At 41.6% G+C, this 23,293-nt stretch overlaps 1 protein-coding gene across 1 annotated transcript in view; it reads left to right on the top strand.

Moving 5' to 3' along the window:
* Window positions 1–23,293, top strand: part of LOC122793328 (protein RUFY3-like) — a gene marked incomplete in the record, with an annotated part of 2,132,439 nt that overhangs the window by 2,080,683 nt on the left and 28,463 nt on the right. Inside the window, 1 exon segment of the mRNA XM_044061223.1 lies at window positions 13,001–13,069. Within this exon segment, the coding sequence (XP_043917158.1) occupies window positions 13,001–13,069 (69 nt within the window).

Genomic DNA, 23,293 nt, shown 5'->3' with positions numbered 1-23,293 from the left:
AGATGTTTCAGAGTCTTCGGCTGAAGACTTGCAGGAGTACTCTCCTTATTCTGATTCTGATGCAGATGATTCCACTCCTTCCGCTTCTCCTCCAGAGGATTTTTCTTTTTCAGAGACTCTTCATTCCATGAGGGAACATTTTAAGTGGGAAGGTCAGGACTTCTCTGATTCCAGGAAAAGGCTTAGGGAATTTTTGCTTTTACCCCAGCATAGGCCTTTGGCTATACCTCCTGTTCTGGATGTTGTGGAAGATGTGTTTGCGGAGGCTTCACTTAATCCTGATTCTTTGCCTCCTGCTCCTGTTAAACCGGATAGGTATTATAGGGTGCCTGAGGCTCATAAATATCTCTATAAGAGTCCTAGGGCGGACCCAGAAACTGTTAGTCAGGGACCTAAGGGTGTCAAGGCCTCTGTTGTAAAAAATCCGGTTCCTCCAGATAAAGAGGCCAGAGCTTTGGATAGATGGGGAAAGAAAGTCTATACTTCTTCCACCTTAGCTATGAGGGCTTTGAATTGCCAGTTTCACATGTTGAAATATCAAAACTATCTTCTTTCTCAACTGAAGTCTAAGGTAGATGCTCTGGCGGAAGGCATTGAGTGTAAGGAATTACAAGATTTGGTACATGTCTCTGAACAGGTGGGTAAGCATTCTTTACAATGTGGTTTTGATGCTATACAGGCCTCGTCTAGGGTGGCTGCAACTGGGTCAGTTCTTCGCAGGCACGCCTGGCTGAGGGATCAGAATTTGTCTGAACATGTTAAGACAAGGATTTTGGATGCTCCTTTACAGTCTGATGTGTTGTTTGGTTCACCTGTGGAGTCAGTCTTGAAGAAAATGGAAGACAAGGCTAAGTCTATGCAGACTGTTAAAGATTTTTTGCAAGTCCAGCCTCCGAAGTTTAGTAGGAATTGGCCTGCTAAGGGGTGGACGTACCCTTCTTATGATTCACAGTCTAGGGGTCGATCTAGACGTGGTAGGGGCAGAGCTCAGGGCTCCTTCAGACCTAGAACAGGGAGTTCACCTGCACAATCTTCGGGTGAGGGCAGGGGCCAGTCCTTTCGTAAACAGGCCCAATGACCTACCTTTTCAGCTGCCAGATCCTTCTTGCCTGGCAGCACCTTTGGGAGGAAGGTTGGCACTCTTCAAGGAAAACTGGAGTTTGATTACCCAAGACAGATGGGTATTGGATATCATACACCAAGGTTACAGGTTTTATTTCCATACCTTGCCTCCTTTCAAAGGCATGCCGGACGTTCCTCCTCAGCAAAGACTAGAGGCTCACAAACAAATTTCTCTGCTGCTCCAAATAGGGGCCATACAACCGGTCCCTCTGCCAGAAGTGGGCCTAGGATTTTATTCTCGCCTGTTCCTAGTACCAAAGAAGGGGAACACGTGGAGACCAATTTTGGATTTATCTATCCTCAACACTTATCTGGACATTCCCAAGTTCAAAATGCTGACGTTACAACAGCTTTTACCTCTGCTGGGCAAAGATCACTGGATGGTGACTCTGGATCTCAAGGAGGCTTACCTTCATGTTCCTATCAGGCTAAGTTGCGGGAAGTATCTGCGTTTTCGGGCTGGGACTTCTCATTATCAGTTCTCTGCATTGCCCTTTGGCTTATCTACTGCGCCCAGAGTGTTCACGAAGGTTCTGGCTCCAGTGATAGCTTTCTTCAGGCTAAGAGGAATACAGATCTAACCTTATTTGGACGATTGCCTGATTCTGGCTCAAGGAAAGGACGAACTTCTTCATCATTTACACTATGTGATAGCAGTGCTAAGATGCCTGGGGTATTCTGTGAACGAAATAAAGTCCAGTCTAGTACCCTCTCAGGACATGTGCTTTCTGGGTGTGAGACTGAATACAGCATCCCAGTTGGCCTTTTTGACCCCGGACAAACAAAAGAATCTTTCTCTTTACTTCCATCAATTGTCTCATCAGTCCAGGCTGACTGCAAGGACAGTCCTTCAAGCCTTGGGGTTCATGGCATCTTGTATTCTGGTGCTTCCCAATGCCAAACTGCATATGAGGAAGCTACAATGGTATCTCAAGAATGTATGGACACAGCACTGCCAGGATATGGACACTGTCATTCAGATAATACCTTGCATTCAAAAGGAATTTTTGTGGTGGGCTCAGGAATGTCACCTAAACAAGGGACTCTCTGTGACCCGCCAGAGGCGAGTCAGATTCTAACGACAGATGCCTCAGACAAAGCTTGGGGAGCTCATCTAAATGGAAAGTGGATACAAGACACGTGGCCTGCCAGACTTCTACATCTACATATCAATTTGAAGGAGATGTTAGCAGTCCAATTTGCATTAATAGCTTTCAAGGATTTACTTCTTCCAGGGCAGGTGTTGGTTCTAACAGACAACACAACTGTCATGTGGTACATCAACAAGCAAGGGGGAACACATTCTTATCCTCTATGCAGACAAGCAATGATTTTGTGGGAGACTGCTCTCAGTTTACAGCTAAATCTTCAGGCAAGATTTCTGCCGGGAGCACAGAACTCCTTAGCAGATGTGTTGAGCAGACAAATTATGGATCCCCACGAGTGGAAATTGTATCCTCATGTATTCCAGAAATTGACAGTGTCATGGGGAACTCCAGACATAGATCTGTTCGCTTCTCCACTAAACTACCAGCTGCCAAAGTTTTGCACAAAAAGGTTTCATCCCACAGCTTGGAAAGTGGATGCTCTTTCATTCAATTGGAGCAATCTTCATGTGTATGCCTTTCCACCTCTGCCTCTCCTCCCAAAGGTACTTCTGAAGGTCAGACAGGACAAGCCAAAGATGATTTTAATAGCTCCAGATTGGCCTCGACAGCACTGGTACCCACTACTGAGAAGTCTGGTACAGGAGCCTCCATGGCCTTTACCTTCGATTCCACACCTGCTGTATCAGGAGAACAGTCATTTACTCAATGTCAAACTTCACTCTCTTCACCTGACAGCCTGGCATATTCTGTTTTAAACCCTGGAGGGTCTCAGCTTCCACAGCAAGTTTTGAATGTTATTTTGGAGGCCAGAAGGCCTAGTACAAGGAAAGTGTGCAGATAAATGGAAGAGATTTTTATTTTGGAGTGCAGCAAAGGCATTTGATGTTTCTAAGCCTAATTTAAGTGTGGCTCTTCAATATCTTACTGAGTTACTGGACAGAGGTTTGTCCTTCTCTTCTATTAAGGTTCATGCTGCAGCAATTTCTGCTCACTATGACTGTGACCCACCATTGTTTTCTCATCCTTTGTTTAAGCAATTCCTTAGAGGGGCAAAGAATATAAGACCCCCACGGAGAGCTCCTACTCCTGCTTGGGATCTCAATTTTGTGTTGGAGAAACTCACTCTACAACCTTTTGAGCCTGCAGCTACTGCTGAGTTGAAATATTTATCATGGAAGACTGCTTTTTTGTTAGCCATTACCTCTGCGAGAAGGGTTTCTGAATTACAGGCCCTCATGGCAGTTGAGCCTTTCTTAATTTTCCATAAGGACAGGGTATCTTTGCGTACTAATCCTTCCTTTATGCCTAAGGTGGTTTCTAGTGTGGCTTTAAACCAAACTATTCATTTGCCTACTTTTTATGCAAACCCCCAAAATAAAGGGGAAAAGATTTTGCACACTTTGGATATACACAGGCAGTTGCGATATTATTTGAGCAGAACTAAAGGGTTCAGGCAGTCTCAGCAGTTATTTGTTTCTTTTGCTTTGGGTTCTCAGGGCAAGCCTGTGTCAAAACAAACTATTTCTAAGTGGATTGGGTTTTGTATTGCTTTCTGTTATTCCCATCATGGTAAGGAGATTCCAGCTGGGATTAGGCCTCATTCCACTAGGGCTACTGCCACTTCTACAGCTTTTTTAAGGGGGGTGGCAACTAAAGATATTTTGGAGGCAGCTACTTGGAGTTCAGTGCATACTTTCTCTAAGCATTATCACCTTCCACTTTACTCTAAATCGAGGGCTGGTTTTGCCACTGCAATTTTACAGGGCATTTTGGCAGCTCCTCCTGCTTTATAGGTTTGCCATCCTCCCTTATCTCTGCTTTGGGATTCTACCCAAGTGTAAGGACTGCAGCAATGTGAGATGAAGAACATAGTACAGTTTTGTACCTACCATAAATGTAGATGTTCGAAGATCCACATTGCTGCAGTCCAATTTACCCTCCCTCCTTCCCCTCTGTAGTTAGAGGCGGTTGTGTGGTTTGGGTTGTACATATTGTGAATATTGTATATATTGTACATATGGTTAGCACATGGGTGGTTGGTTGTTTTTTTTGCTGTCTTTTGGTTTTGACCTTTCTGTTTAGGGTCTTCTGACATCTGGGGCAAGAAAAGACTGAGGATATGACGTCGGTCTTGCGCATTTGTACCCTGACGTCCTGATGTCAGTCTTAGGCGCCTTGACCGACGTCAGCCTAATACTTTGATATTCGGGCCGACCGAGGACAGCGGACTACCCAAGTGTAAGGACTGCAGCAATGTGGATCTTCGAACATCTACATTTATGGTAGGTACAAAACTGTACTTTCCCCATCCAGTCATCCAAGTTGCACTTAAAAAGGGTTAATGAGGTATACTGCTTGACATGGAGAGAGAGTTTATTCCACAGAAGGGGAAGTCTCTGGGACAAAAATCTGTCCCACCAACAAGTCCTGTTGATGTCGCTTAAGTTAGCATTAGACTAAATGCCCTTGTGGGTCATTTTAAACCTAGCCAATTACTCCATGTGAGAATCAAACCCTGAACCTTGTATCAGTTTGGTAAACACTTTAATCATTATTCCAACCTCCCATATGTGTATGTTATAAATTTTAGGACTTGTTTTATGAGCACTATGATTTTGGGGGCAGGTTGCTTTAAGGTAGCCATGTTTATTAAGGGGGAATTTATAAAGGCAACTAGATGGTACAAGAAGTCCTTTTTAAAATACAGACAAAAGCACTTAACTGATTTGGTGTTGCATCAACTTTTAAACAAGTAAAACTGTGCATTGTTTTCTGTTTGCTGTTGGACTTTTTATGTAAGAAGAGCAAAGTGGTTTGTTGTGGTGAGCCCTCCTAATTTGTCTTCTTCATGTGCTGTTGTTTTGGTTACTTTTTACAGACAATACCAGAGTGATGTGGTACATAAGTAAGGAGGAACCAAATATTTACTCCACATGGATACTAGCCGTGTTAGCATGGGATATAGCTTCGCATCACGGTCTCACACTGTAGGCATCTCACTTTCCATCAGAGCAAATTTGTGTGGCAGGCATGCTGAGCAGGACAAAGGCAAACCTTTGTGAATGGAAACCAGATCAGGGGGTCTTCCAAGATTTGATTCATCTGTGGAGAGCGCCTCAAGTAGACCTTTTCGCCTCCTCTTTGAACAATTGCCTGGCAAAGTTCTGCTCCAGGACTCCATGCAAGAGAACCTGAAAGACACATCTTTATGCTTTTCTAACTCTTCCACTGATATACAGTGTACTTCTGAAGATTGAGAAGGAATCCCCCCCCCCCCAGAACATTGTGGTGACTCCCTGTTGGCCCAGACAAAAGTGGTTCTGTCTTATTTTGGAATTGGCCAAGGACAACTAGAAGCTTCCTCATTGACTGGATCTACTTATTTAAGAGTAGGAATGTTTGATGCATCTCCAAACAACTTCAACTGACTGCATGGATGATTGGGTCTTATTACCTTTTAGGTATCTGTAACTGTTTACTGAGGAGTTGCAGTGGGTACTAATGGAGGCAAGAAAGCTTGCTACTAAATATCTTGTACAAGCAAATGTAACATGTTTTCTAATTGGTGCCAACAACATAACCATCACCCATTTAGGGCTAGTGTTTCTCTGCTCTTATAATATTTGTGTGAGCTACTTTCCTATGGCTTGTCTTAACTTTTCTATCAAGATTCATTTGTCATCCATTTCAGCATGTCTGCCCATTGATCCTCCTCTTTCATGGCATTCTCATGTCAAAATGTTTTTGATAGTGGTATTGCGTAAGAGACCGCCTAGAAAACCAGCGGCTGTTCTTCGGATTTTAATTTGTGTTAAAGAAGCTAACAATTTCTCGATATGAACTAGCTCATCTGGCTGACTTGAGGTTCTTAACATGGAAAAAAGTTGTACACATTGCTCTGACCTCTGCAAGAACAGTATCCAAGCTGCAAGCTCTTATGATGAGTGAACCTTGTCTCATTTTCCATAGAACCAGGATTTCTTTGAGAAATAATCCTACTTTTATGCATAAAGTGGTAACCAAGTTTACTTTAATGCAACTGTCTATCGCTCTGTGCTTTTCCCTGAACCCAAAAATGAGGGAGAAAGGATACTTTATTTGTTGGATGTCCACAGAAGACTCCGGTACTGTCTTGACACTACACAGTGTTTCAGAACTTCTGATCAGTGCATTTCTTATGAAGGTAACAAAAAGGGACAACACATGACAAAGCAAACAATTTCCAAGTGGTTGTCTCAGGTCATTACCTTTTGTTAATCCCACCACAGCAAAGTATTACAGGCAATGTCAAGGTGTACTCTACCCGGGCCTTGACTTCATCTGTGGCTTTTTGGAAAGGATTGGACTCTACACATATTCTAGAAGCAGCATCTTAGTCTTCTGTGTATACTTTTACAAAGTACTACAAGGTAGATTCCTTCTTCAGGTCTAGGTCAGGCTTTGCTAAGTCCATTCTCAAGGAGCTCCTGGACCCTTCCCCTTCCACCTCCTAGTAGTTATAAGCTATGGTAATCTAGCCATATAGCTTAAGATACTGAAACAGTGATCAATATGATGAACATAGTACAGATTAGATGTTCGAATGATCACAGCTGTACTAGCTTTCCCTTCCTCTCCCTTGTGTTTTGTTGTTTTTTTGTGTCAGGGTTTGGACATTTGTTTTTTTGTTTTTCCTAACAATGTTCCGGCAGGGTTCAGCCTCCCTGTCTATGTTGGCATGATAGCTGTGAATGACTTGGTGCTCTAACCTGTCTTTCAGTCATCTCAGCTCAACCTGACTAACAGTTTGGGTACATTGAAGGTGCCTTGAAGCTTTTGAAGTTGGCCAGCTGTTATATCTTTTGCAAGATGTTGCAGCAATGATCATTCAAACATCTGCTGTTATGGTAAATTTACTTACCTGTACTGTTTGCGTATTTTTACCTATATAGAGTTGTAGGTTCTTATGTGTTTACTTGGCTGATGACCACAAGAGCCATTTTTAAGCTTAACCATCCATCCCAAATCTCTGACAAGTGTTGGAATCCCTTGATAAGTGTAAGCAGAGGCTTGGGAGATGAACTATTTACAGGCTGCCTATGTCCATTAGAAACATAGGTGCCAAACCAGGGATGAATTCCTGTTCCCCATCCAGTTATTAAAGTTGCACTTGAATTGGCTTATATACTTCTCATGGTCTAGTTAGGGCAATCTCAAGCTGGCGAAGGAAGCAGGAGGAGGGAAGGGTCAAAAGTAGGAAGAAGCTTGAGATAAGTTCCTTACCGTCACTAGAGGGGGTGCCAAAGTCACCAGTGTAGCAGTTCCAGTGTCCAGGCAGAGACTACAGAAATCTGACATTACAGTAAGTACATAACTTACCTAGAACACAGTTGTTAAAAAGAGGTAATACCCTTGTATGTAACTGCAGCAAGCTCTTTCTCAAAGAATACCCGTATAGCAATATCCTTAGTCCCTGCAGGGGTAGGAGCTGAGAGCTTTACATTTCTGTTTTAAAATCAGGTAGTGAATTTGCACACCACCCTGAGATACCCTTGAATAGTCTAACCTGCCGCATTGGGACATAATTTGACTGAAGTTGCTAGAACAGTTTATTTGTTCTTTATTTTTTCCAAGCTTCTCTGGGTTACCATGCCCAGGGTCTCCCCAATTAGCTCATTTGTTTCTGCCTCGGTAGCATGATTAACCCGTCCTTTCCTCTGCATCATCTCAAAATTCAGGTAGTAGGAAATAAGCCAGCTTGCAGGTCCTGTGAAATGACTCGCCCATTACCTGTGGAGATTCCCCCATCTGTTAGTGTGTTCACGTTGATCAGCTACTTTTGCTGCCTACCATGAAAGTTTTGTACTTGCACCAGGTGGCGCTTGCTCAGTAGGTCCTGACTCTGTGGGTACCCTCCCTCCAGGTGTCATCCAAGTAGAGCTGGCCTCCACCCTACAAGGTGGGCAAGCTGTCAAAGGTCACTCACCACAATGCTCCCCTACCTGTCTCTTCCAGTTCCTTAGCTGCTAATGGAACTTCAGTCATCTGAGTTATTGTCAGGCCTCATTTCCTGAATATTCCTTTACAGGGCCAGGCTAAGAACTATTTCTTGATCCCAAACATTTTTGCAGGCTATTTACACCTCTTTCTAGAAAGAAGAGGATGCACTGCACACAGTGAGAATGTGACACCAGTCCTTGAAAATACCAGGTTATCATCAATTGCAGTGGACATGGGAGATAGATACTAAGTAAAAAAAATGCTTCTACGTACCTTGTGGTGGTGAACAGAACACTAATACAATAAAATAATAAACCGACAGCTACCCACTAAAGACTCAGCATTGACTGATGAAGGACCAGTGTTTTTGTACAAAAGCATTTCATAATATTTAATAGCATTTATTTATTTATTTTAATACCATATTCTTATTGTTTACTGTTATGTGAACTAGATACTTTGGACTGAGAAATTAAAAATGAATTGTAGTCCATGCAAAGAACCCTAATGGGAAATAGTAAGACTGAAAAAGGCAATAACAACAAATCCGAGTGTCATCTGTTGCTCACCGCTTAGCCAAACTCATTGCCACTAGGAGTGTGCTAACTTGGTTTCAACATGACACAAGTTCCTTTAGATGGCTGATATGTTGTGTTATCCCAGACTGTTGTCATAGATAGCATGTCCAGATATGTCTTCAAGTAGTGGTCTTATCTCCTCATGGATTTCCCAAAATTCTGAAATACTCTTCACTTTTTACTTGTTAGGGAATGCAAACCATTAAAGAGTAGTTGATCAGATGCCGGGGTGCCATATAGCTTGCACACCCGGGTTACTATTAAATGATTGAAGATCTTGATCGAACTTGAAAGCACGAAAAGGCAAAATAGCGAAACGGCATATGTGAATTCTTTCCCTGGGAAAGAAATCATTTGGCCGCTTCCATTACTTTGCCGTTTTTGTCACTGTAGTGCGATCTCGGAATTGGTCTATTTAAGTGGGGGGGGGTGAAGCCCCCCCACTTTATGTAATGTTTTTTTTTTTTTTTTTTTGTTTTTTTTTTTGTGGAACAGCAATTTTTATCCCCCTTGGAAAAAAATTGTTGTTCTAAGCGTTCTGAGATTGTAAGCTTTCGCTTACATGGGTACAGTAAATCACTTTTCGCGTTTTTAAGCGTTTGGTGATTTAACACAGACCTGCACAACGTCCTCAAAAGGCATACCCCTACCTACTTTCAGGAAGTGTACCGTGCAGTAGATTGCATGTTTTATTCCTGATCAGCTTTGGAGATGCAGGGCACCCACCCATCACTAAATGATCTGGAAATCTGCAGTAAAAATGCCAGTTTTTCCATCTGTAAATGCTTCCCCGGGAACTGATTAAAAGTGGAGTAAGCAACATTTCTAATCGCACAGCTGTCCCTCAGCTTGCTGTCTCATAGGTTTACACAGCTACCCTGACAATCTCTCACTTTTGTCACCACTCTAATCCTCTTCTGGCAAGGAAGCTTTTACTTTCTGCATTTCCTGCTTCTTCCACAGCACTGTCTACTCTCCTATAAACCAGACAGCAAAAATGCTCAGCTCAGTCTACTGTAAATTTGTAGTAAAACTGTGGTTGTGCGATCAGAGCCCATTTGTAGTCCCCATCTTCAAGAAACAATTGCATATCACAGTTCCCTTTACTATCTTCTTGCTGTTATCTTTTTCTGTCTGCTGCAGGTATTCCAAACCTGAATCCAGTAATAGTTGTAGACTCCTGATTGTCTCATCACTGTACTAAGTAGTTGTGTTGGCACCCATGTCAAATCATTTGTACTAAGCTGTTATGGTAGCGGTCGAGCCAAATCATTTGTACCAAGCTGTTATGGTAGCAGTCGCGCCAAATCATTTGTACCAAGCTGTTATGGTAGCAGTCGCGCCAAATCATTTGTACCAAGCTGTTATGGTAGCGGTCGCGCCAAATCGTTTGTACCAAGCTGTTATGGTAGCAGTTGAGCCAAATCATTTGTAGTAAGCTGTTGTTTACTGTTATAGCTCTTGTTATTTTCTAGCTGCAATCCTTCCTTTGTTTTTTGATGTTTATCTTCTTAACATTATTTTTGTTTGTGATTATCTAATGCTGTTCTGTTCATTTTTATAAATTTGGTTGATTAGGGATTTGTTTATTTATTTATTGCAGCAAAAGAACTGCCTAGGTTTATACTTTTTTGACTTACTACATTCTAAGAAATCAGAATGCTTTTTCAAGGATTAAGACACATAAGGAGGTTGCACAAGTCAGGAGAAACTGAATGATTTCACTGTGGCTGGTGAGTGTTTGGGGCATTTTAGAGAATGTCCTAATGTTAGGAATAACAGTACTCACTAGCAGCCATCTCCTTTACTTGAATTATTTACTGTTATGGCTGTTCCATCCTTCCAGGTTCATAAGTTACACTAATCTCTTCTAGAAACCCTGTGAACCGCCACCAGCCACTGATACCTACTTTCTAAAAACACTGCTTGCTCATAGGCACCGGAACCATAGAGAGAGGGGAGAGAGCACCCCCCCCCTTTTTACAGCTGCAAGACCATGGAGTTTTTCTTTAAGGAGTGCCCAACGGACAATTCACTAATGGAGTCCCCCAAGGTTCGGTGCTGAGACTTTGTTTGGCATATACATCTGAAAAGTAAAAGGAAATGCCAAAGGGCTTTGGCCGGCTAAGTTTGAGATGACTGCAAGCTAGAAGTTATTGAATCCCTGAATGACTTAACCGTCATGCAGGAAGGATTTGTCCCAAATAATAACTGATGTCAAAATCAAGACGTTGCCCTCTGAGAACTGACCCAATTATTTGAACTTGTGTGCAGTGACCTAACCTTTTACCAGCCTGTGCCCAGAGTCATAAGAAAGCCTTTCTGTATTTCACAGCTTACAAACAAATTGATTGTGACAAGATCTAGAGATGTTGTTGTCCCCCTCTACAAAGCTCTTATTAGGTCAATCATTTTGTATAATGCCCACTTTAACATGTATCTGTCCAGCCCCATGCAACAATTGGAATACCTTCAGAGATACCTTACTAAAAGGATACAAGTCCTAAACAATAGGTCTTGCATGGACCACCTCAAAGATTTATTATTATACTCAGTATCCTACAGAGTGCCTAGAGGTGACATGTCCTGCATACAAGGCATCCTCCGACCTAATACAGATGGACCTACTGAACATCAGCAAGTCAAATGGCATCAGAAATACTCAATCCAGGTATCTAAACTGAATGGTGTGGAGAGATGGATATATATCACAGAGGCTACCTCTGTTCCAGAACAGACTCTCCATAAAAATAAAACAAAGCTCATCCATCCATATTCAAATGCAACTTGGATCTAAGGCTGGGTAATAGAAAATGTACTCCAGGATTGCCCCTCATGCCACTAATGGACGGAGACCGTTCCTAAATGCTACATCCCTTACATGGTCCCCTCAAATTGTCAATGGTATGATCGTCGTTATTCTCACTAGGGCTAATGTACAATTATCAGCCATGGGATAGGCAAGACCAATCAGAAAATGTTAATTCAAGCACCAAAAGGGAATTAGCTAAGCTTAAAATGTCCTCCAAGTTAACCTGTGCTGTGCTAGTAAATAGTTATAAAACAATTGCAATTTTTACTGCCCCTGTCACCTTTCGCCCCCCAGTCTTCAACAGCTTCCAGCGCCTATGTGCTTGTTACATACACTGTGTAGGCATTTCCATAATATGAAAGCAAAATTACTTAGGGTAGTACTATTAAGATCTGACTTTGAAATGAGCAGAAAAGTGTATTTCCAAATTGCCAAGATCGGCTTTCAACAGGGCCATTATCATAGTGTGGTCCATAGATTAAATTAATATTTTAAAACAACCAGTTTCATAGTCAGAGTAAGGCAAATTCTGTACATTTAAGAGTGAATAATGCCATTTCTCAAGAAGTATGACCTGAACCATAGTTGTTTCACCATGACCTTGCTCTCGGTCCTCTCATGCACAGCATGCAATGTTACTTGGTTGAAGTGCTTGTTTGGTTTCTTTGACTTTTTAGTTGTAGAACTGAAGTTATATTTCTTCACTTAAAGGGAGCTAAAACATACATGGTTCAGTTAATAACATGTTTTTCATTCCTTCCCATAGTTTTCATTCATTTTCATTAACAGCTTATCCATTTCACAGTTTTAGGGAGTTTATCATATCAGGTATATTGCACAGGGCATGAAAATCCTACTTGGATTGGTCATAATTCTATCACAGGCCACACACACACACACACACACACACACACACACACACACACACACACACACACACACACACACACCTAAATGTAGCTTAGAATCTCACCAAGTACTCTGATGTGTATCTTTGGAATGAATGAAGAAACAGGTGACCCTGGCAGAACCCACAGTAACACTGAGAGAGTATGTAAACTATGCACAGAAAGTGCTCAAGGTAGAAACCAAACAAAGAGTCAAACCTTTTAATGCAGTGGTGTTAAATTCAACAGTATACCACCTACAGCTTTTTCCAGTTATTATTGTATTAATGCAGGCAGGAGCATGTTGTTGGTAGAGCAGAAGCAACAGTTTGACTTATTTAAAAATATGTAGTTTCACATGCTTCTACCCTTTTGATAGCAATGATTCACGTTATAAAGTTATTGAATTGTACTTAGAGAGCATTATACATTTCAACGAAGATAATTTGTGTAGGATATATTGCTGCCATTGACTAGCATTCCACACTACAGTTTTCTTTGTTTCATTTTCAGTCACTAAAAATAAAAGTGCTTGACATCTGTCAGCTCTGTCAAGAAGAAGCCTCTTTAACTAAAAGAAAGGTAAATATGTTTATTTGATTTGATCGCTTCAGACTTCTTTATGTGGGTGACAGCTTTGTGTGTCAGAATTTTGTTATTGAAATAGAACTTTGTTCTTTTTAGGGGTAGTTGGTCACTTATCTTCAGTCACAACAGCCTCCACGAACGGTGTAAGTGTATCTGGGAGACACAGGAGTAGTACAACATTATTTTGCATAATTACATTCATGACACTAAGGTAATATAAAAATAGCACTGGATATAAAAAAGACAGAGATTAAGTCTTCACTCACACATATAAAAGATATGATTTCAAGTTTGCCAAAGATCAAAACAGGTTGTGATGAAATGATAGATGTTCATCGTGTTTCACTGTTGCAGTCATTACTCTTGGGTTATCCTGCTGGCAGGCTACCCGCAGTCGGCCTGAATTCCAAAGTCCTGGTCCAGCGTCGGCTGCTGTTGCCTCTTCTCTGACGTCAGTGCGCCAGGGGTATAAAAGATGCAGCCAACGCCATTTTCTTCAGTCTTTCTTGCCGCGTGGTGCCCGAAGCAAAAGCAGTTTGCAAGTGCCGGTTGGCCGACTCCTGAGATTTTCAAATCGGAATTTCAGAACCAAAGTCTTCATTAAAGCTAAGTACCCCATTGGGGAAACTTTTTTCTTGCTCCAGACCGATATCAGAAAAAGTTAACAATTGTATTTCTTGTGGGAAGCAAATACCTCATAAGGATTTTCACTCTTACTGTATTCCTTGCCTAGGCCATGACCACAACGTTGCTAGCTGTCGGTTTTGTGTTAGATTTAACCAACGCACTATTATGCATCGGTTCGATTTTGCATTTCATTACTTTGGCCGAAAGTTTAATTACATAATGCCGTCGGAACAGCCGATTACCGGAGTTTACAAAAAACGCAAGGACAAGGAAAAGGATAGGCATCCGAGGTCCAAAACTGACAACGAGGCCTCCGTTAGGCCAGTCGCCGGTTCTCAGTGAGGCGCTTTCGCAGCCCCTGGCACCCGCTACCTCAGATCCACAGGCTGCTTCCGACTCCCATGTGGAGCCAACTGGGCCTCTGGATACTCAAGGTATTGGACACTCGGAAATCATTCCCTCAGATGGGTCCAGAGCCACTGAGCAGGCATCGGCTTCTGAGGGTGTCTTCAGACCTACACAGTTATATGTTAAACCATCTCCAGCTTCAAAGACTAAAGCAGCTCTAAAGACAAAGAAACAAGTACAGCATTCTTCTACTCAGACTTCCATGCCTAAAAAACAGATGCTTAAAATGGCCGAAGACCTAATTACTTTGATCAGGGGTTCCCATCCCCCTCCTGATAAGAGGCCTAGGCAAGAGACAGAATATGATTCTTCTGATCAGGTTACTATTTCCTCTGATTCCTCTTCTGAACAGGATTATTCTTTTCCTCCCTATGAGGATTCTGATGCTGAAGAATCCATTCCTTCAGCCTCTCCTCCTGAGGATTATTCTTTTGGGGAAACACTGCATACCATGAGGGAGCATTTCCACTGGGAGAGCCAAGATTACTCATAATCTAAGAAAAGGCTCAGAGACTTCCTGCTATTAATTCAGCACAGACCCATTGCTATTCCACCTGTTCTAGACATTGTAGATGATGTATTTTCAGAGTCCGGCCTGTCCCCTGACTCTTTACCTCCTGCACCTGCTAAGCCTGACAGATACTACAGGGACCCAGATTCTCATAAATTCCTATATAAAAACCCCGCTGCTGACCCAGAAACTATATCTCAGTGTCCCAAAGGGGTCAAAGCTTCCACTGCAAAAAACCCTATCCCCTCTGATAGGGATTCTAGGGCACTGGACAGATGGGGGAAAACGTTTACACTTCTGCTACCTTGGCTGTAAGGCCTTTAAATTGTCAGTTTCATATGCTTAAATATCAGCAATACTTAATGGCACTGCTTAAACAGAAAATGTTGACAAATTCTGAATGTTCAGAGAACAAGGAAATGCAGGATTTATTGCATGCATCTGAACAAGTGGGAAACCATACTTTGCAATGTGGTTATGATTCACTGGAGGCCTCTTGCAGGGCCGCTGTTACAGGTTCTATTATTAGAAGGCATGCTTGGTTAAAGGAACAGAATCTACCTGATCATGTTAAAGCAAAATTATTAGATGCTTCATTACAACATGATACTTTGTTTGGTGCTAAAGCAGAAGAGGTGTTGAAGAAAATGGAGGATAAAGCGAAATCCATGCAGACAGTTAAGGATTTTTTACAGGTACAGCCACCCAGGTTTAGCAGGAACTGGCCTTCCACAAATTGACCCTTTCCAGTGTCAGACAGGCCACAAAGAGGCAGATACAGATGTCCCAGAGGCAGATTTCAGCCCCAAGGCTCATACAGGCCTAAACAATGGGGTGCTCCTACCTCCAAAAGCAGAGAAGGCAAATCACAACCTTACAGGAAACAGTCCCAATGACTTTCCTCTGCCAGATCCAAGCACTTTTCTTTTGGCAGCCCCCTTAGGGGGAAAACTAGCACCTTTTTCACCAGGAAAACCACAAAAGATCCAACGCAGCAGTGGAAAAATCCAAACCAGATTGTAGACCACAGGACAACACTTTAATAAAAAGTAAATGAAGCGCTTTTCGTCTGCTAAATAAGCAGACTTCTTCAGACAATACTTAAAAATACTAACTGCCTTTATCCTAATCAGGAACCAGATTAGCCTATTAATTAGACCAATTAATCTATTAGGTACATAAAGATTTTTTAAAACAAACACAAAGCATAAAAAATCTTGAATGCAAAAAGAAGCTTAACCCCACTAAGCTAACATGTACCACCTAAGTAAAATTATTATTAAAAACATTATAAATTCCATTAATATTATTAAAAATTACTACAAAGGTAGTGAACATATAAACAAATAAACCTTTTTCACCAAATTGGCAAATAAGTACCCAAGACAAATGGGTCTTGAACATAGTGTCCCAGGGCTACAGGTTCCATTTTCACAACCTGCCGAGGGCAAAAGTCATGCCAGACCTGCCACACAATCAATGGGCAGAGGCACAACAACAAATTACAGCCCTCATAGACATGAGGGCCATTCAACAAGTACCACAACAAGAGCAGGGGCAAGGATTTTACTCTAGACTTTTTTTGGTTCCCAGAAAAGACAAAACCTGGAGACCAATACTGGACCTGTCTATACTAAACACGTTTCTGGAGGTTCCAAAATTCAAGATGTTGACTCTACAGCAGCTACTGCCCATGCTGGGCAAGTAGGCTTGGCTCGTAACTTTAGACCTAAAAGAGGCATACCTGCATGTCCCAATCAGACAGTCTTGCAGAAGATACCTCAGATTCATAGCTGGCTCATTGCACTACCAATTCTCTGCACTGCCCTTTGGCTTATCAACTGCGCCCAGGGTCTTCACAAAATGCCTGGCACCAGTAATTGCATTTTGCAGACAAAAAGGAATTCAGATATATCCCTACTTGGACGACTGCCTTATTCAAGCAGAGAAAAAATACATTCTTCTAAAGCATCTGGTGTTTGTAAAAAGATTATTAATTTGCCTAGGGTACACAGTAAATGAAAAAAAATCAAAACTAGTACCCTCTCAAGAGATAATATTTCTGGGTGCAAGCTTAAATACAACTGCCCAGATGGCTTATCTCACGCCATACAAACAAAGGCAACTGACTTCGTACTTCAAAAAGTTGGCAACAAAGACCCAGTTATCTGCAAGGAAAATCATGCAGGCTTTGGGCTTCATGGCATCCTGCATTCTACTAATTCTGTATGCCAGACTGCATATGAGGAAACTACAATGGTATCTAAAAAGTGTTTGGACTCAGCATTGCTACAGCCTGGAGACAGTAATTACCCTTATTCCCTACCTGCAACAGGAGTTTCGATGGTCGGCACAGGCCTGTCACCACAACAAGGGTCTGCCATTCACTTTACCCACAGCCAGACAGACACTGACAACGGATGCATCAGATTATGCCTGGAGGGCCCATATGGCAGGAAAATGTATTCAGGGCACATGGCCTGCAAGCCAGATGCATCTTCATATCAATCAAATAGAGATGCTAGCTGTTCAGAATGCCCTGACAGCTTTCAAGGACCTACTTCATCCAGGACAGCTACTGATAAAGACAGACAGTACTACGGTCATGTGGTACATAAACAAGCAGGGAGGCGTACATTCCTACCATCTGTAGATAAGCAATGACCTTGTGGGACACAGCATTGACTTACCAAGTTCACCTGCAAGCACAATTCCTGCCAGGAAAAACAAATACTCTATCAGACGAACTAAGCAGAAACCTCATGGATCCCCACGAGTGGAAACTGGCTCAACAAGTCTTCAGCATGATAACAAGGAAATGGGGATGCCCAGACATAGATCTATTTGCCTCCCCTCACAACTGCCAATTACAGAGATATTGCACAAGAATTTATCACAAACAAGCATGGAGAGTGGGCGCCCTATCCTTCAGCTGGAAAAACCTAACAGTATATGCCTTTCCTCCACTGCCTCTCCTTCCCAAGGTATTCCTAAAAGTCAGACAAGAGAAGCCAAAAATGATACTGATTGCACCAGACTGGCCACGCCAGCACTGGTACCCAATCCTAAAGAGCTTGTCTCAAGGTCCAGCATGGATATTGCCTCAAACTTCCCACTTGCTGACCCAACAAAACAATCAGATCATGCATAGTCAACTTAGGACCTTAAATCTGGCAGCATAGCAGATAATGTAGCCATTCAGAACACTCCTCTTTCGAAAGCTGTTATGGATGTTATCTTGGAGGCCAGGAGGCCCAGTACCAGAAAATCTAATGCAGAGAAATGGAGGCCAGGAGGCCCAGTACCAGAAAATCTTATGCAGAGAAATGGAAGAGATTCTGTGCTTGGAACCAGGAACAAGGCATTGACATATTCCTCAGATTTTACAATACCTAACTGAGATGCTGGACAAAGGCCTTTCCTTTTCATCAATTAAGATTCATGCCTCTGTCATTTCAGCCCATTACAATATGGAACCACCTATCTTTTCTCATCCTCTAATAAGGCAGTACCTCAGAGGGGCCAAAAACATCAGGCCTCCAAGGGGAGTACCAGTTCCGGCATGGGACCTCAATTATGTCTTGGAAAAACTCACACTGTGCCTCCTTTTGAGCCAGCCTCAACAGCTGATATAAAATTCTTATCCTGGAAAACAGCTCTGCTCCTAGCAATAACCTCTGCAAGACGAGTCTCTGAGTTACAAGCACTCATGGCAGTGGAACCTTTTATCATTTTTCATCCAGACAGGGTTTCTTTGAGGACAAACCCAACATTTATGCCTAAGGTGGTGTCCAGTGTGGCCCTCAACCAACCCATTCACTTGCCTACCTTTTATCCAAACCCACAGAACAAGGGTGAGAAAATTCTGTATTCTTTGGACATACACAGGCAGCTATACTTCTACTTGGACAGAACTAAAGCTTTCAGAAAGACTGAGCAACTTTTAGTGTCATATGCTGCAGGATCACAAGGAAAGGCTATCTCAAAACAGACTATTTCTAAATGGATAGGTCATTGCATCCATTTCTGCTATTCTCAGCATGGCAAATCGGTGCCTAGGGGCATCAGGCCTCATTCTACCAGAGCAACAGCCAATTCAGCAGCCTTCCTCAGAGGAGTACCAACCAAAGACATCTTAGAGGCTGCAACTTGGAGTTCAGTGCACACTTTTACAAAGCACTACCACTTACCTCTTTACTCTAAATCCAGAGCAGGCTTTGCCACTGCAGGGCCTCATAGCCTCTCCTAATCCTATTTAGCTCAGCCACTCATCCTCAGCTTTGGGATTCAACCCAAGAGTAATGACTGCAACAGTGAAACACGATGAACATAGTACAGTTGTGTACCTACCATAAATGTAGATGTTTGAGTGTATTCACTGTTGCAGTCCAGGTTACCCTCTTTCTGTCCCCCTTTCTTTTGCTGGGGTTTATCTGTACTTCTCTATTCTATGCAACCTATGTGGTGTATTTGCTTGTAGATGAAGGAAATGTTTCTTTACTGCATGTATGTTTATTGGCATAATATATTTAGCCTACCCTTTTTGGGGCACCTGACATCTGGGGCAAGAAAAACTGAATAAAATGGCGTTGGCTGCATCTTTTATACCCCTGGCGCACTGACATCAGGGAAGAGGCGACAGCTGCTGACGCCGGACCAGGACTTTGGAATTCAGGCCGACTGCGGGTAACCTGCCAGCAGGATAACCCAAGAGTAATGACTGCAACAGTGAATACACTCTAACATCTACATTTATGGTAGGTACACAACTGTACTTTTGGGCTTAAGAATTTTCTAAATTTGCAGACAATTAGCTATTTAAAAATGACAGCGGGTTGAAGTGTGATACAGAAGCATGTGTCAGTAATGGCTCTGTCAGTCTGTCCCATTGTTTTTTGATGAACGATTTGGGCAACAGCTGTTAATGACCTCATGTAAAGACAGTACTGCCTTGTGATATTTTAAGATGTCCTTCTGTTGTCATGTTGCAGCATTCTCACATGTGGGATCTTTCACCTGAGGGCAACCAAACGTTTGGCCTACTCACCAAAGCTTAAGCCTGGTTGCTGTAAGGTGTGTGGGACGTCACATACAGGGCCATAAACCGTGGGCCAAACTGCACCAGTTATTTTCATGAGACTTTTTAAAAGATTTGTTAGTGAAATAAAGTCCTTGTATATCTATATTAACGACTTTTAAGTATTTGGAAATGCACATTGCTCAGAGCAGTAACTAGCTAAATTAGCATCTTGAGCAGTTCCCCAGACTGGAGTTTCTTCAAACTAATGGTGTTGGTGGGGAAAAAAAAAAAGAAGCCCTTCTTGCTCTTACACTGTTTCACTCCAGTATTACAGCATTCGTTTCAGTTTAAACAACTGCAGATCCATGGCTATTAAAATGAATGAACAGAATGCATTGTGATCCTCACTGAATGCCAGCAATGCATTGCTGGAACTTTGAAGATCAATGCAGAAATGGATCAGCCAAATACATCATACCTCCTAACAGTCTGTGTCCAGGGCATACACCCTCTTTGCCTTGTCCTAGCAACAATTCTGACAGTTCTGATGTTATTCCCAGCAAAAGTCAGAAAATAAGTACAGGTGTGGTAAGTATATTACACCAAAAGTTTTATGGATTCACTGTTTTTTGTTAAGGGAAGGTCAGAATAGAGAGCAATGCAAATTGTGTATCAGCATTAATAAGACAACAAAGTGTGATACCTCAAAGATTTGCAGACCCTCTGTTAAAAAAAATTTAAAAAGACTGATGCCTAAACAGGGATGATTTGAGACTAAATGGTTCCCAGAGCAGAGCCCGAAGATAAACCCCACCCCTATTTAGCATGAGTCAGAATCCCCTTATACAACCAGGGGTCTGGGGCCTATTAGGCCTGTAGATACCCTGGGTATCTTGATATTCAGTGATGCATTATATGTCCTATAATTACTTTTTTTTTTTTTACTGCTAGCCCCAGGATTTATATATGTGCCCCTGCAGTATTGTGTGTACCCACAGATAAAATTGGTGCGCACACACACACTACACACACACACACACACACACACACACACACACACACACACACACACACACACACACACACACACACACACACACACACACACATGTCCCTAACAAATAATCTTATCACAAAATGCACATATGCATGCAAGCATACACACGTGTGCGCGCACACACACACAAAATCACACACTTTGCTGTCAACCTGCATGCTTACCTACAAGCAGAGTAAAAAAATGCAATTTCATCTATGACAAGTTTAGGGGGTGTTAAAGAAAACCCGAGCACCTTTATAAAATCCACATGGAGATGGGGAAGACATGTAGGAAGGAACTACAGCTGAGAACTCTTAGAGATCCTAGTGTTGTGAGATAGAAACAGTACCCACTGTGGCAAGGTTCAGTTACTTTCACATATCCTGCTTAGACTGCCAATGATAGCCACTTATTGTGCACAGTGCTAATGTTTAACCTTTATGGGCAATGAAATAAATTATGTCCAATGTGTTACTATTACACTACACACACACACACACACACACACACACACACACACACACACACACACACACACACACACAAGCCACAGCAGGGATTATTTTATACTGGTTTCAGTAAATATAGTTCATTGTGCATCACTGCTGTCATGGACTGTTTAGCTGTGATCAAACAGTTGGGGTGAGCCGCATCCCATCCCTCCATCACATCCAGTTTACTGACTGTGTACATGTCAGATGTCTGATTTTGATTTTAAAAAGATAGTCAAAGAAAAGTATTGTAACTTTTTTTTTTTCAAATGAGCAATAGTCCCGCAAACTCAGATTAATGACTGAGGTTAAAGTGAGGTTAAGGGAACATATTAGGGTTACTGCAAGAAACAAGAAAGAAAGTTCAGTGGCAGAACATTTTAGCAAAATACATGGTGGGGAAGTCTGTAGGGACTACAAGTTACAATATTAGAGGAAATAGAAGACAACCCAGTATGGAGTTGTGAACATAAAAAATATATTATTGTTTAAAGAGTCCCTTTACATTTTGAAATTTGATACTTTAGTCTCAAAAGGACTGAATTTAGAATGCAATTGGTGTTTTTTCATTCATTAATTGATAATATTGTTTAATTAATTGATTGTAATTGGATTTAATCGATATGTATATATAGGCAGATACATTTTATAAAGTGTTTTACTCCTTGAAGGCAGTTTGCCGAGGCGTCAGAGTACAATAAAGTGACTTGGATACTGCCTGGTTGTGGTCTTATTATCAAGTGGCTGAGGTGTTTGACTATAGTAAAATTAAAATTAGCACAGTAGTGTATTTCAGTATTGTTTACACCAGTTACAGCCAGCCTTTTTACCTGTGTACATCTCAGCTGTTTTAACTAAATTAAAATAAATGATGGACACAGTAAAAGTGTTTCCACTTCCTTAATGCAAATGCACATTAGTCTTGCAAAATTCAGAATGACTGATCAAATAACAGTAGGGTCAGTCACTTTCAAGTCAGTACAAGGAGAAAAGACAACCAAATCGCCAATATTAACATTGATGCTAGTGAAAGATGTTGAGGACGAATAAGTATTTTTGTTTAAAATAGATTAGTGGATGATCTTCAGTTTCTGTTTTGTTATCAGAATTTTCTTGTGCAAATTATTTTTGATGGTTCTTTATCTGAAAATAATTCTATAGTGGATTTTTTATATATATATAACAACAACCCATAGCACGAATTTGAACAGGCACGCTGGTCAAACACACTATAAAAATACTTTAAGCGCTTTTGTCCCAGTAAATTAGACTTCATCAAAATACAGCCATCACAAACCCTTAGATGTAAATAGCAACACTAATTAAATAACCATGAAGTAAAATCAATTAAAACCAACAATTAGGCAAGTCATTGTCATTCACCAATCACAAATCTAGCTCCCTTAAAACCAAGGTTCCATTATGTCAGAAGTATCAAGTAGAATATTATATAATACAGCTTCTAAAAAATTATAATAATCCTGCAAAAGTCTTATGAGAAATACAAAGTAATAATGTATGTGTATATAAACAAAAATGCCTACAGAAAATATGCTGCTTTGAGACTTAAAACTGAACTAAGAGATAACTGGTCATTATGTCCAGGGGGTTCAAAGGCATAGGTACTGATCTGCCATTTGAACTCCTTGTATTCCAAATAGTCATCAGTTGGACACCCCCCCCCCTACTACCAAGATCAACATGGTCAATCATAAAAAATGTAAACAACTGCTCTGGACATTCCTTAATATGTTTAAATAAGGCATTAATCTCAACCTTCAGTTTCCCATGCAGAAGGGAACTGAAAGTTCGACTGCTGAATCCTACATTAAGGCACTGTATGAGCACAGCCACTCGTGCATGAATCGTGCCATCCCAAATAGAACCAAGATGCTCTCCTTCAGAAAAAGGAAGCCAATCTGGTGGTCCCCTGTCATAAACAAACTTTACAACAAAGGGAAGAAACTGTTGCAGAAAAGAGGAAAATCCCAGGATGCAAAAAACTCCCTTACCAGCCTCAGTAAGAAGCTGAGATCCCCCATAAAATCCTCCAAAGCTAGTTATGAAAATAAAATTGCCAAAGATTCCAAAGACAACCACAAGGCTCAAATCTGCTCTGAGC

Source organism: Protopterus annectens, chromosome 2.part0 (assembly GCF_019279795.1).
Source record: "Protopterus annectens isolate FY-2018-M chromosome 2.part0, PAN1.0, whole genome shotgun sequence".
Lineage (NCBI taxonomy): Eukaryota > Metazoa > Chordata > Ceratodontiformes > Protopteridae > Protopterus > Protopterus annectens.
Note: the sequence above shows the minus strand (reverse complement) of the source record. Positions and strands in the feature narration are given on the sequence as shown.